Consider the following 13,723-nt stretch of genomic DNA (forward strand, 5'->3'; position numbering starts at 1 on the left):
GTGAACATCAAATTTGGAGCAAACTTTACACTTGGACTCAAACATGAACTGAGGGGAAGTTGTTGGTCAAAGGTCAAAGGTCACTGTGGCCTCACAAAACCTTTTTTTTATAGAGAATATCTCTGTCGTCTGGATGACTGACCAAATCCCAATGCTTTTCCACTGTTCACGGATGTGTGTGTGTATATAGAACTACAGGAGTGTGTGATGCCTGTAATAACCGGGAAGTCCATTAACAAATGTGTATTTATCAGCTCACTTAAATAAGAGATCACGGCAGAAAGAGATGAGACAGCTTTTGAATATGATCCTAAAATAACACCACTCCGTGTGTCTGTGTTTTCGCCTGTTGCTCTCAGTTAAGGTAGTTACTTATTAGGACGTGACCAAACACATCCCTCTCTGCTGAGAGCAGGCATGTGTCACTGACCTCGAAATGCTATCACAGCCGCAATGATGTCAGCACCATGGGAGCATTCTGGGAAAGTTTGGCGACATCCAGATCGAAGGGATACATAGGTTTAAATATGTTTTTTTCTTTTAAGAGACAAAGGTTTGTTGTAAGAAAACAGTTTAAATTGATCGACATGCGGCAGAGGGTCGCTGATTATGCAACAACATTGTTGAGAACATGAGTGTGGAGTTATTTTCTCTAAAGCGCAGGACAAAAGAAAACTCCTCAAATCAAAGCAAATTTCATGGAATAATCAAAGGTTTGATATTTGAGAAATATGCTTGTGTTCACTTTCTAGACAAGAGTTTGATGAAAGGTCCATCACTGTATCTGGCTAAGAAATAGTCTGATTCATAAACCCTGTAATACAGCAACATGTTGTTTTTACATATCTATAAGCTTAACTAACTTGTCACGGGCAGCAGCTTCATATGTATTGTACAGAAGAGGGAATATATCTCATCTTAGCTTGAAAGCGTGAACGCATATTTGTGTCACATTTTTCCTGTAACAACTAGAATGGCACTCAGCAACATTCCCTTTAAATTGAAATGAGCTGCAGTACATTCCACACACTCACAGGTATCAGTTCCCTTAATATGCCTGATCCTTTTCCATTTATTGTTCCCCCGGAAAAAAGTAAAAAAAAATTCCAGATCCACGCCAAAATGTATGTTGTTTTTGGATAATCCTGCTGACAACAAACAAACAAGCAGAGGGCTGAAACATAACATCCTTGGCAGAGGTATAAAACTGTGTGTGTGTGTGGGTGTGTGTGTACGGTGGCCATGAAGGTTAACGCGTATTCCATCTGTGGTGCCGTAAAATCCATCTGCCTCGAGCCACCCTCTGAGTGGGTTTCTGATGGGGAACATGCTTTGTCAGTGGCCCACTCACATTCCAGACATGTTAACCGCAGCAACTCAGAGAGAACATAAACACTGAACCGACTCATTCACACACAGGCCGCTGCTGCTGCATGTTTTATGCTACATTTGATATCTCACATTTGAATTATTTTTGTATGGATAAATAATTTCTATACTCTGTTATTTGTCAGACTTCTTTAGAAAGGATTTGCATAACACTTCCTCAACTCATGACTTCTGAAGAAACTATTTAAACCTGAAAAACTACTTCTGAAGAAATGAAACACACAATGTGAATGTCTTTGGGTTATTGGAGTGGATATAACCCCTGTTGGCATCTATGGGTCAATCCCACTGTGGTTCACTTGGTAACCTATTAAGTGAAAGTCCTCATGACGCCTATACTTTTATTGTGCGTCTGCAGACAACAGCACTATAACCCTGTCATGTGAATCTTGAAAGCCTGACACACACACACATAAAAAATCCTGAGGGAACAGAGCAGCTACAGTCAGTCTCCGAACGTTCAGCTGGACAAATATTAACTTATACAGTAGAAGTATTGATTTCCATTAGGCCTATGCGTTGTCATGGGAATGCTTTTTTTGTATCTGAGATGCAGGAATGATGCCTCCAATGGTGGAGGAAGAATATCAAGATGATTTTTACGTAAAATTAAGCTTGAAATATATCAAATTCAAAACCCGGCATTCAAAAATAATTATTAACTTTCAGCAGCAAGTTCAAATATTCATATTAAGCTTGTGTTTAAGTGAATGTGACTCGTGTAGATGTTAACATGTAAACAGGATGTTAAGGTTGTGGCTGCAGAGCTGGGTGTGATAACTGTTAACATAAATTCTAGTATTGCAGCAATATAAGGGAGCTCAGCGTATACAAGTCAATAAGCAGATATTGGTGAGGATGATTTCTGTGGAAGGAAACAGTGACTCAAATCTAATAATCCCCAACACTCCCTCATAGAGCTGCACTAGAATTGAAAGTAACTCACTGTGGGGACTTTCTCTGGGCGGCACTTCTGTCCACTCAGCTCTGTGACTTCCCATCTCATCCACGGACCGTGCGTAAACTCCTCTCCACGTCTCCTGCGCACGGTGGCGACTGTGTGCAGCGCAGCCATGGACTCCACTTCCACACGCACACTGCGTCTCTGATGGTCTAATGTGTCCCGGCTGGACGAGCAGAGCCAGGGAACAGACGAAGGAGCGAGAGGAACAACTCCTCGGATCTGCGCTGAAAAGAGAAACCGCCTGAATTAGACGATTTCCTTCTGTGGCACCGGAATTAAAACCAGCTCCTGCTCTTTTTTTGTAAGTATCCTGTCGGGGGTGAGTAGCAGAAGTGTTGGTGTAACTTGGTTCTTAAAGTTACAGGGTGAGAAATACTGACGGAGAATAATCGCCTGTGTTGTTCGGGGGGCGTGTAGAAGCAGATGTGGAGAAGTTTGGAAAAGCGCACAGATGTGGATCGACAGTGAATCCTCGTCTAAACACTTTAAACTTTTAAGACCAACGGGGGGTGGAAAATAACAGGTGCAAATGCTGAAGAACTATTTTTGGTTTACTACCAAAGCCTATATATAATTTAAGTCACTTGACAACTGTTAAAGAACTGGGTGAAATTCGTATTATAGCTATACTTAAATATACATGTATAGAGCAGTGGCAGATCTATGGTTTTTCTTGATCAGGGGCCATAAAGGGGGGCCACAATTTACTCGGACTAAATGTCCCAACATCGGTGCACAATTCCTGATTCCTTGTTTACTGTTAACTCTAAAGCCACACATCGTTGACAATATTTTGGAAATTGTTCCTTTTTTTTATTTTTTATTTTTTTTCAAAAAAGTTTAGAAATTAAAAATTCTTAACAAACATATTTAGTGTAGTTCATGTTAGCACAGCCACTTGTACACCAGTCAAAACCCCCACTAACACCTGGCTTTTGTCTGCAATGGGAATGGATACAATCTGCATTTACTTCCAGTTTAAAATAACTCTACATTAGACACAGGATTTAATTGGCTAGGCTCCGATCGGCAGTGATGTAAACGTGACACCCGGCAGGACTCGCTAATTCTGCAAGACAGCGAGTTGAGAGAGCCTCAGTCTTCTGTGCGCTCGTGATGTTGAACATGACGCATCGGAGGGAAAAACACAGAGAGGCAAACTCCTCCACTGGCGATGGGAAAAGAGTCATTTCGCCTTTTTAGCGGGTTTAGCGGTGTGTGTCCATAAATCTGAGAGCACTGTGGTTGCAGATCATTTTTTTACTGTTCATCAACAAGCCTATTTTCTGTCTTCTCCCTCTACAGGTTTGGAGTCTCCTGGTTCCACTGAGAGGTCATGACATGGAAGCACTACACAGCAGGCGTGAGACACTCAACCAGTCGACCACGTTCACCTCAGTCTTCAACTCGAGCTGCCGCTTCGACGAGGAGTTTAAATACATCCTGCTGCCCGTGTCCTACAGTCTGGTGTTCGTGGTCGGCTTTGTGCTCAACGCTGCGGCCTTGTGGATGTTCCTGAAGATGCGTCCGTGGAACCCCAGCACGGTGTTCATGTTCCACCTCGCCCTGTCCGACTTCCTGTACGTCCTCTCCCTGCCCACCCTCATCTACTACTACGCCAACCGCAGCCACTGGCCCTTCGGGCTGGCCGCCTGCAAAATAGTGCGCTTCCTCTTCTACGCCAACCTCTACAGCAGCATCCTCTTCCTCACATGCATCAGCGTGCACCGTTACCTGGGCATCTGCCACCCCATCAAGGCGATGACGCTGGTGAAGTCTCGTCACGCCCACCTGGTGTGCGGGATGGTGTGGTGCGTGGTGAGTGTGTGCTTGGTGCCCAACCTCATTTTCGTCACCACGTCCAGGAGGGACAACGACACCCTGTGCCATGACACCACCAGCCAGCAGGCCTTCGTGGAGTATGTGGACTACAGCTCTGTTGTCATGGTGCTCCTGTTTTGCGTCCCGTTCGCGGTCATAGTGGTGTGTTACTTCCTGATGGCGCGGACCCTGTGCCGGCCCAGGCGTGGATTGTCTGGCAGCCAGCAAGGCAACGCCTCGCATCAGAAATCCATCAAGCTCATCATCGTGGTGCTGGTGGTGTTCGCTGTGAGCTTCGTCCCGTTTCACATCACGCGGACCCTCTACTACACCTCCCGCGTGTTAAATCTGGACTGCAGATTCCTCAACATCGTCAACTTCACTTACAAGATCACCAGGCCGCTGGCCAGTGTCAACAGCTGCATTGACCCCATCCTGTACTTCCTGGCTGGGGATCACTACCGCTCCAAAATGATGTCCGTCCTGACAGGAAACAGACGGACGATGAGCAGCCGAACACCCGAACAGGCACAAACGCAGCCGAACAGTAACCGCGGCGTTGCTCTGGTCGATTGTAACTCAGCCCTTAAAGCTACAGGCGAGGTGCAGAGATGTTGATACATCTTCACTCAGGAGCACCTGAGAGGTCTGGAACTAGTGTGCAGTCAAATGTACTTACAGTTTCTCTCCTGTATATTTCAGTATTTGTGTTTAACATGCATGACGACCACGTTTCCCCTCCACTCACCTTCTGTTATGTTTTTAAAATGACGTTCAAAAGGAAGAGTAAACTAAACTCAGTTTGCAGCAGACAGTATTCACACTGAACAGGGTTCCTCTCTGTGGGAAATGGTGCCGGTGCTGAGAAGAAGTGGGGGAATAGTAAATGAAGCAGTTTTCAGACGTTCTTTGGGAGAATGTGCAAAGAATTGGGTCCGGACTTTCTCCGGAGTTTGACTTTCACACATGACCAACGCAACAGGAGACTCTCCGCTCAGACGTGTTCACAACAACACATCATCTCTGCAGCGTTCAGGTGAGGAGTGGTGCAGCAGGCAGATTAAAAATGTCGAGGTGTATGGCAGCATTTTTTCTTGCGGAGATTTTGGTTGCGGTTTTTGTTTTGTTTCTTCAACACGCCCACTCGCTCGCTGTGAATCCTAAGGTGGATCACCTGCTGTGTTCTGACATTGGGACATTCTCTGGAGACAATACAGCCCATCTGGACAATGTCCTGAGATTCAGTGCTTGTCTGAAAGCAGCGTGAGACATGTGCCTTTAAGTAAATCAGATGTTTCGACAAGACGCCAGGACAAAGTTTTGATTGGACACACACTGATCTAAATATTAAAGTAAAGGTTACGTGTGATAAAAATGGACATGCTGGTTCTCGTCTCAAAATTGAGAAAGTTATGATGAGACAATTCTTCCTGTTTTTATCAGCAGTGTCTGTGTGTTACTCAGAAACTGCAGCTCCAGCCAGAGCGGCTCCGCTTCCAGCTGTTTTTGTCCTTCAGCGTTCACAGCTGCTGCCTCTGCTCAACCATGAAGAAAAGAAGCAGTGGGACGGACCTGGATAAGACATCGATTTTTTTTTTTTTCCATTTTCAAACCACCCACGCCTCATTAGACGGAAAAGGGATTTTCCTTTCTCCCCCTTTCACCTTTGGGATAGATGCATGGAATTTAAAGGCCTTTTTCTGATATCAGAAATCTAAACTGATACTTGATAGTTTTGCAGGATTGACAGTGACCATACAAGTTACTGGGGTTGTTGTATGTCACATATCATGAACTGATAATACAGTGAAACTTTCTGTGATATCATGGAAGACTAATAATCATCCTCAATAAAAGAGAAATGGATTTGTATGAATTACTGTGAAACAAAATGCATCATTTCTCTAAACTGTCCACCTGCTGACACCTGTGCAGCTGCAGTACAGGAGGTGTTTCTCAAGCGAAAGCAGAGTTATACTCCTGGAGATTCTCCTCAGGATAAATCAGCCTTCAGAGTCCTGGCACAGACTTACCTTTTTCTGGATCAGGGTGTTGACTAAATAAATACTGTAACGATGATGAAACAGTTTTACGCGAACCAGATAAGGAGGAGGAACTTGTTTTATCTCACACTTTAATTTTCCCTGAAGTTCCCTTTAATTTTCCCTGTAAAGTTAAAATATCGATAGTTTTTCCACATTGTGTGAACCCCTTTCTAATCTGTGCTCTGCATCTGCTTGTTCATTGCAGTGCTTCACATCTGAATAGTTCCCATACGAATGTTCCTGGTGACATTTCTTCAGAGACCTTTGATTTTAAAATGATGTTCTGGGCCTGAATGTTCTGATCGAACCCAGTTTGGTTGCGATGTTTCAATTTCCTGCAGGAGTCACAGTTCAACTTGAAATGAATTCTCTTATTCATTGCCTGTAATTGACAAACTACGGTTCATCAGAAACAGATGCTCATCACATCTCATGTACATCTCATGACTCTTTACAGTCAAGTTTGATCAGGAGAGTTCCTTTCATCAGCTACTGGGATGTAACAAAGTACATTTATTTACTGTTGTTACTCTACTAAATTTTTCATATATCTGTAGGCTACTTTACTTAAGTAGATTTATTTTATTTGGGGTACTTTTCACCTCATATTTGTACTTTCTCCTCCACCTCATTTTTTACCATGCACTGTGTTACATTTTTGAAAAGTAATCAATGATCCAATCAGAGTGGGCAGGTAACGTCAGACCCTAACAACAGCAGCAGCAGCAGCAGCATCACAGATGGATGAATGGATTCAGAGGAGGCCATCGCCAAGATTTAGCTTTTAATGAATGTGACAATAAAAGTGTTTGCAGTTGCACCATCTGCAGAATTATTTATGATTATGACAGAGTCTGTTTTATTCTTGTATTAAACAAAATACGCAGTCGGCACAGTTAATAATGTAGCAGACTGTTAGACCAGGGAAGAGATTGCATGTGGCACACTTGCTTTTACTCAAGTATAAAAGTTAATGTGTACCACATTTAACCTTTACTTGGGAACATCTTTGTCTATTTATTTTACTATTTATTTCCTTGAGTAAAAAGTCGGAGAACTTCCTCCACCACTCTCCGTCATCCTCTTTCTCTTCATATTCCACCAACTCACATCATGGAGAACAAACAGAAGTGACCTGATACCAATCAGCTCATTCAATGATGATTAAGATGAATGTTTCAAACATCTCTGTTCTTCTTCAGCACTTCACCTCACTCTGGATACTCACTCCCTCACTCCTCTATCCACAGTCTATGGATATTAGCTCACCAGCGCCTCCCTGTGGTCTCTTGCAGAGCAGAAACCTGCAGGTTGTTGTACTCGTTGAGTGCTCACTGATTTGGACGAAATAAGGAAATAGATCAGAAAACTTAACGCATGAAAGGTGATTAAAAACAAAGTCTCTGTTTCTGTAGTTTGACTCAATTGTCTGGTCACATGTCGGTGGAGTATTTCATCCCTCAGCGGTGACTGACAGGTAAAGAGGAAGGGTCACCTGCACACGACCCGGAAACACGGTGTAATGTCCCAGATTAACAAAGCGCACATTTACCCGAGAACGTGCCAAGTGTTTACTTATGATTAAAAGCTTTATTTTATTAAAAAAACATGCAGAAAAAAGACCAGGACGCATTTCACAACCCAGTGCAGTGGAAGAAAACACGTGTTAAAACCAAACCTATGTATTCAGCCCCCGTGAAGAGATTACAGGTGAGTCCAGTGTCTGATTTCTTGGTGAAACCAGTAGTCGAGTTTTTTGTAAATTATAAATTATAAAAAAATATTAAAATCAGTGGGATCTTATTATTACAAAGCATAAGTCACCGTTTGTGTTGTTATTGTTGGTCCGTGGTGCATCAGAGATCATTCTGCACTTTGTGTTGTTGATCTGAAAACCTCTGCTCCTCTTCACCCATTTTTCTTGTCATATTATTTTTTGACGAGGAAACAACAGAACTGAGCTGAAATGACATATTCTGGTGATTTTCACGATTCAAAGATGAGCTTCGTCTTCCTCTGGGCTCTGAAAAATCTGTGACACAGTTTAATAACTGCTTTGATAAAATGTAAAATTCACGACCAACAAGATTGAAATCGTAATCTACAGTAAATAAAAAAGGTTTTCCACCTAACGGCTACATTATGTTAGAGAATTACATCTATGACCTGTTGAACAGAATAAGACGTGTGAGTCTCACTTCATGTGTCTGTTGCTCTTTAGGAGGTAGGTCGACTCAAATATTCATCCAAATGATTTAAATGATGCTGACAGGATATATGTTAACATGAGTGTGTGTGTGTTTGTGTGTGTGTTAATCTAAGGAAGGATAATTGTTGTTTTATTATTACAATAATAAGTAGGCCTATAAATAATAAATTGTGTATAATAACGTACTTCCAGGAAAATCTTCACCAAATTATGGATTAATTACTCAATATTGTTAAATAATTGATATAAAACAGAATTACAGATGTGTGAATGTTGTTAAAAAATCAAGATAATATTCATGTTTCCTTTTAAGGTTAAATATTAATAATACTAGAAATTCTGGAGTTGTTTATTAGCAGGGTTCTTTATATAAATACTTTGACTGTGGCAAAACAGGAAGACGTTCCAAATTATGACGAAAACACATTTTAGAAAAAAAAAAAAATTCCACACTAATGAAACATTCTTGAATAAATCACATCAAATAATTTTAGCCAATCAAAATACCAAAGCAATGCAGTGCTAATGCTTATTTCAACCAGCCGCAGCCATTTCAGTAAAAATAATTACTGAACAAAATCTGTTAAAAGTAACGAGACGTGTACATTTTGTAAAATAATGTTATAAATAAAGTTTTGTTTTTGTTCTAACAGAAATATAGAATAAACAACCCGGCAGCGAAGCATGTTGTCGAGCTCTCTGACACGTCTGTTCGGCTTCATGCTTCCATTGTTATTGAACGTGACAGCTCGTCCTTATCTATTGCTTGTTGCCTCTTAACTTTGAAAGACTTTTGACAAGCTGTCCGTCAGCTTCAAGTCTTCCCCCAGCAGCTCAAGCGACTATCACGTTGATTGACACAAAGGCCCCAGATTTGCACATTTTGGAGTGCAGGACAAAGGCTTTTATTTTATTTCTTTTCAATTTAAAATACCCCAAAATGCAAAAAAAGTTGAACTGCAATTGCAACTGATTATTATGCACTCGAAAATAACGATTTGAATCTGTTTTATAAATATGTATTAGAGTTTTCTTTTTTTTTCATCTGGAGGATCAATACAGGTTTTCTGAGAGAAAAATGTAACGATCATCTCAAAAACATGACACGTTACTGTCAAGGAAAACATCATCCTAAATCCTTCCATCATCATGGGAAGTGCAGTTTAACAGCCATTACAATAAACTTCTAATTAGGAGGAGATATTAGTAAATTAAAGAGAAAAATACTGTATTGATTGTGACAGCCTCCTCCTCCTCCGCCTTGGGCTAAAGCGATGCATTTGTCGAGCCTTGAACATTTCTCTCTGTTTTTCTCTTGTTTAGCAAATTATAAGGCAGAGACGAGGGATTTCAAGGACGCGTGGACTTCAATTTAATCGAAGAGGCTGAGAGTGGAGTGGAAGAGTGACACACGGAGGAGAGAAGTTCATTATTCCGCTGAAAAGGAAACCAATGGCTTTCACAGTCGCCATGGTAACTGGCCTTTCTCTTGCCGTCAGACCAATGATAAGGTACTTCACAGCATTAAGCACAATTATTGCAAGGTAAAAGGGGAAATATTGCTTTCCAAATGCTAATAGATGTTGGATATTGATTGGCACGGCGATTCGTATAGAAGTCTGCCCCGACGGTTTCACCTGCCTGACTCTCTGCAACCGTTAATGAAATTTGATGGAGGTTATGCTCGATGGGCCTTTGTGGCACCGTGAGCTTCAGCTGCACTTGCATCTTTGCTTCACTTGAACGTAAGAAGAAGAAGAAGAAAAAAAACTACACTTTACTAGAAACAGCAAGAAGATGAAAAGAACGTATGAAAAGTCAGAAAAACTGTGAACGACAGGAGGTGGTTTACTTTATTTATCCTTCATCAAAGAAGAGAAATTCTGAACGGCTGCAAGTTTTTCCCCCTGCCCCGTTGGTGCAAAATGTCTCATAACATAACTACTAAACACCCGCTGCTTCCCATCATTAGCATGTCATTCTGTTGTCAAGTGACCCTGCTTGCGCTCGCACACAAAGGCGGGTCGGCCTTGGCAGCGGCGAGGTCAGCGCCAAGCACAAGTGCAGGCCATGGGGGGGCGGTTGGTTGGTGGCAGCCTGCTTAGCTGGTGAGAGGATGGAGGATTAGCATGGTGGAAATCATGGAAGCTGCTGTGTGTGTGTGTGTGTGTGTGTGTGTGTGTGTGTGTGTGTGTGTGGACGGATAGGGTGGGGGGTGGTGGTGGGGAGGGGGCAAATTGTTTTAACCCCTATTACAGCAACTGCGTGGCGCTCCTCTTATCTAGGCTGCTGCAGCCTCTCATTAATATTCCGTACATATGGCAGTGCTTTCTGTATCATTGTCTATTAATGGGAGGGATAATCGCTCATTCAATTATCAGGCAGTCAGCAAAAGACCAACCGTGCCTGCGCACCCCCCGGTTCACACAGTGGCACGGCCCAAAACAGAGGTGTGCCAGCGAGAAGGTGAGAGCGATAGCGGGGGATTACACCATATTAGCTACTTTAATAAGTCAGGCCCCGGGAATAATGCAGAGCAAATAGGGCTCTGTTGGCGAACAAGAAACATGCCTGACGAGGGCAACATCTGAAACCTTCCTGTTCCACTTAAAAGTCACGCCGCGCGCTCTTGCACATGGCGTCGTGGTCGTGATCCACGTGGTGGCTTCAGGAAGAGTTTCGTGGTTTTTAAACACAGACGCTGCTCCACTGAGGCGACGACCTGTGGTCAGAAAAGGCCGTTGATGGCTCTGCGATGGACTATGGCTCCGGTGAATGGAGCTTGACCCTGATGTCTGCAGGCCAAAGATCTGTGAAGTGATCAAATGTAGCGTTTGTCTCCGCTGATCTGCGCTTTGTGGCCCCGGGACCCTGCACTGTCTGTCTCCCTGCTGCCGGGGGCCGCGGCCTGGATATGACAGGGTTACTGATAATAGTGTGACCTCTGGCTGTTGTGACCCGAGGAGACCTTGTTGAGTCAACACGAGCTCGCGCACTGAAAGAGGGAGAGGAGGGAAGAGGGAGAGTTGCAGCGAGGTTGTTTAGTTGCCGAGAGTTTCTTCAGGGAGGTGTGCCGGGAGATTGGAGTGCAGAGCTGTTGCAAGCAGGGTTGTTTTGGGGGAGTGTGAAAAAGATAGGAGTTGAAATGTTAACAAAATCTTATAAAATCCGTAGTTTGATAAATTTTCGCATTTTGAATGAACCGGAGGCGGCTGTGGCTGTGGAGTGCCTTTGTTGGAGGTCCCATTTTCTCTGGGAGAGCAGCACGCTCACAGGGTCAGCGAAGTTACGAAAGTAATTAAAGCCTGGTGATTCACCGCCTGCTGCAGAGAAAAGAAAGCAAGCTGTCATTCTGATTTAGAAAAATAAATTACAATTTTAATAATGGGGGAGGATGGGGGCGCGAGAATGTCTAGAGCCTCGGCGGGCTGGGGGGGTGGGGGGAGGCAGGGGCGGGCATGTTGGGAGGGAGGAGGGGTCGAAGGGGTTGCTGGCTGCCTACTTATCAATAGTTGCAATTTTTTTGAAACCGCATCGGTAGTACATTGCGAGAGCACAAGTGCCCTTAAAAAAAGAAAACCCTGGAACATTAACATACTGATTTCATGCGCATGGCAAAGGGCCTGAGCCAATATCAGAGAGGACTCAGCAGTCCTATTGTCTGCTGGGACTCTGGTCCCCTCTGATATGAAAATTCAATTATTTTATAACTAGATCTGGCGCTTCGTTTTGACAGTCGACGGTAGCGCCTTGCCAGCTGCATCAGTGTGGGGGACCAGAGGCTCCTGATAGCGAGAGGGAGGCCTTTCAGACACTGACATGTTTTTGGGGGACAAGATTGCCTAAATGTGTTGCATTTAAGGACTGAAAGTTAATCTAATGCACCACCATTATCTCACTCAGGTAATTCCAATAGCATCCTCAATCTATGTTTACGCTCATGCACGCACCCGCATACCCGCGCGACCCATTCATTCTTCAGGCACTTTGAATCTGATTCCCCCGGCTTTCTGCATCCAAACAGGTAATGTATTTATTTATTTCTCGGCGGTGCACATTCTGCGGGAGCTGGAAACTATATGAAATAGAAGTTGTTTTCTAAGAGACATCAGCAGTTTCTAAGTCATAATTCTGCAGGAAGACACACGGGAGGAAAAAAAACACACACCCAATATGAAATGGTTCTCTGGTGTCAATAATCTTTTAATCTTTTGTTCAAATAACGAACAGTTTTCCGTGTACTTTTATACTTGACCATTGCTTCCCCCCCACCCCCCACCCAATAATAAACCCCCACATATATTGTCTTACATATAAACAAAATAATTTAGTATTAGTTTGCAGGCTGTTTGCTTGTCTTATGTATAGATAAATTCAGAATTTCCTCATTTTACATTTGTACACACTCCAAAAAACTTTGGCGGAGGTTTCCCCCGAGGACACACACTTGTCTATTTCCTGAGGTTATGAAACAAATCCTTTCATTACCTCCGTGGCTCATTGTGTGTGTTCCGGCGGGGGGGGGGGGGGGGGTGGCTGTGTCAAGATTAGGGAACAGGAAGCAGCCCCCTGGTATGGCCCTCTCTAGTCAGACCCCACCGCGTTGTGCTTATTAACCCAGCCTGGGACAAGATGTACCTGCCTCCCCTCATTAGGCCGCGGTGGAGTACACGCTCAGCCTGCAGAAGAATGGAAAATTAATTAGTATTCTCCGCAGGGGGAACTGCCATTAGCACTTAATTAGCAGTAAGAGTGCCATTCATTCAGGCGGCCAGTATGACACACAATATACTCACACAGCATGTTCTGTGTCTTTTCTCCATGTGTGGTAGTTAAAGCGCTGGGGAAAGACCGCGCTGAAGGGATGCTTCCCCATACATGAGTCATATATGTCTTTTAAAGTTTCCTTATATGAGCTTTTTCTTACTTGCTTTAAGGTTTATTCCTGCAGGATGTTTTTGACTGCGCTCACACACTTTGGTTTTAATGCAGAGCGAAGGCCTCTCACCTCCGCGTGCTGCCCTCTCGCTGCTGATGACCTCCAGGAGGCCAAACGCCGTATTCTCCTGTGCCCGCGCCGCTCGGCCCGGGTTGGTAAAGTGGGTGATTAGGGGATCGAGGTCAACTTTCCTCCTTTGGACCGAGGGGAAGTTTCTTTGATGTGCTGAGTAGGCATTCTTCTCTCCTTTCTCTGTGTTCTCTGTCCAGCGCCGTCACCGCAGAGGAGGACAAGGGAGGCTGTTAACCCACCTTGGTCCACTTCGCGGCCTCGCTGGCCCTCGCGCCCCCCACCCC

At 43.8% G+C, this 13,723-nt stretch overlaps 1 protein-coding gene and 1 long non-coding RNA gene across 2 annotated transcripts; both read left to right on the plus strand.

Annotated features, from left to right (window-relative positions):
* The first annotated feature begins 43 nt into the window (after positions 1-43).
* On the plus strand, positions 44-825 carry LOC117769569. Its single transcript, XR_004615257.1, has 2 exons — positions 44-553; positions 771-825. It is a non-coding gene; the product is annotated as an uncharacterized LOC117769569 (long non-coding RNA).
* A 1,510-nt stretch (positions 826-2,335) lies between these two features.
* p2ry4 (pyrimidinergic receptor P2Y4) lies at positions 2,336-6,300 on the plus strand. The gene is made up of 2 exons (XM_034598547.1): positions 2,336-2,672; positions 3,660-6,300. Exon 2 carries the CDS (start codon positions 3,695-3,697, stop codon positions 4,790-4,792), a length of 1,098 nt encoding a protein of 365 aa, XP_034454438.1. The 5' UTR covers positions 2,336-2,672; positions 3,660-3,694; the 3' UTR covers positions 4,793-6,300.
* Positions 6,301-13,723: the final 7,423 nt, after the last annotated feature.

The sequence above is a fragment of the Hippoglossus hippoglossus genome, chromosome 10 (assembly GCF_009819705.1).
Source record: "Hippoglossus hippoglossus isolate fHipHip1 chromosome 10, fHipHip1.pri, whole genome shotgun sequence".
Taxonomy (NCBI): domain Eukaryota; kingdom Metazoa; phylum Chordata; class Actinopteri; order Pleuronectiformes; family Pleuronectidae; genus Hippoglossus; species Hippoglossus hippoglossus.

Coding starts and splice junctions, on each gene's coding strand:
- p2ry4 (XM_034598547.1), top strand. CDS start 3,695: ATGGAAGCACTACACAGCAGGCGTGAGACACTCAACCAGTCGACCACG.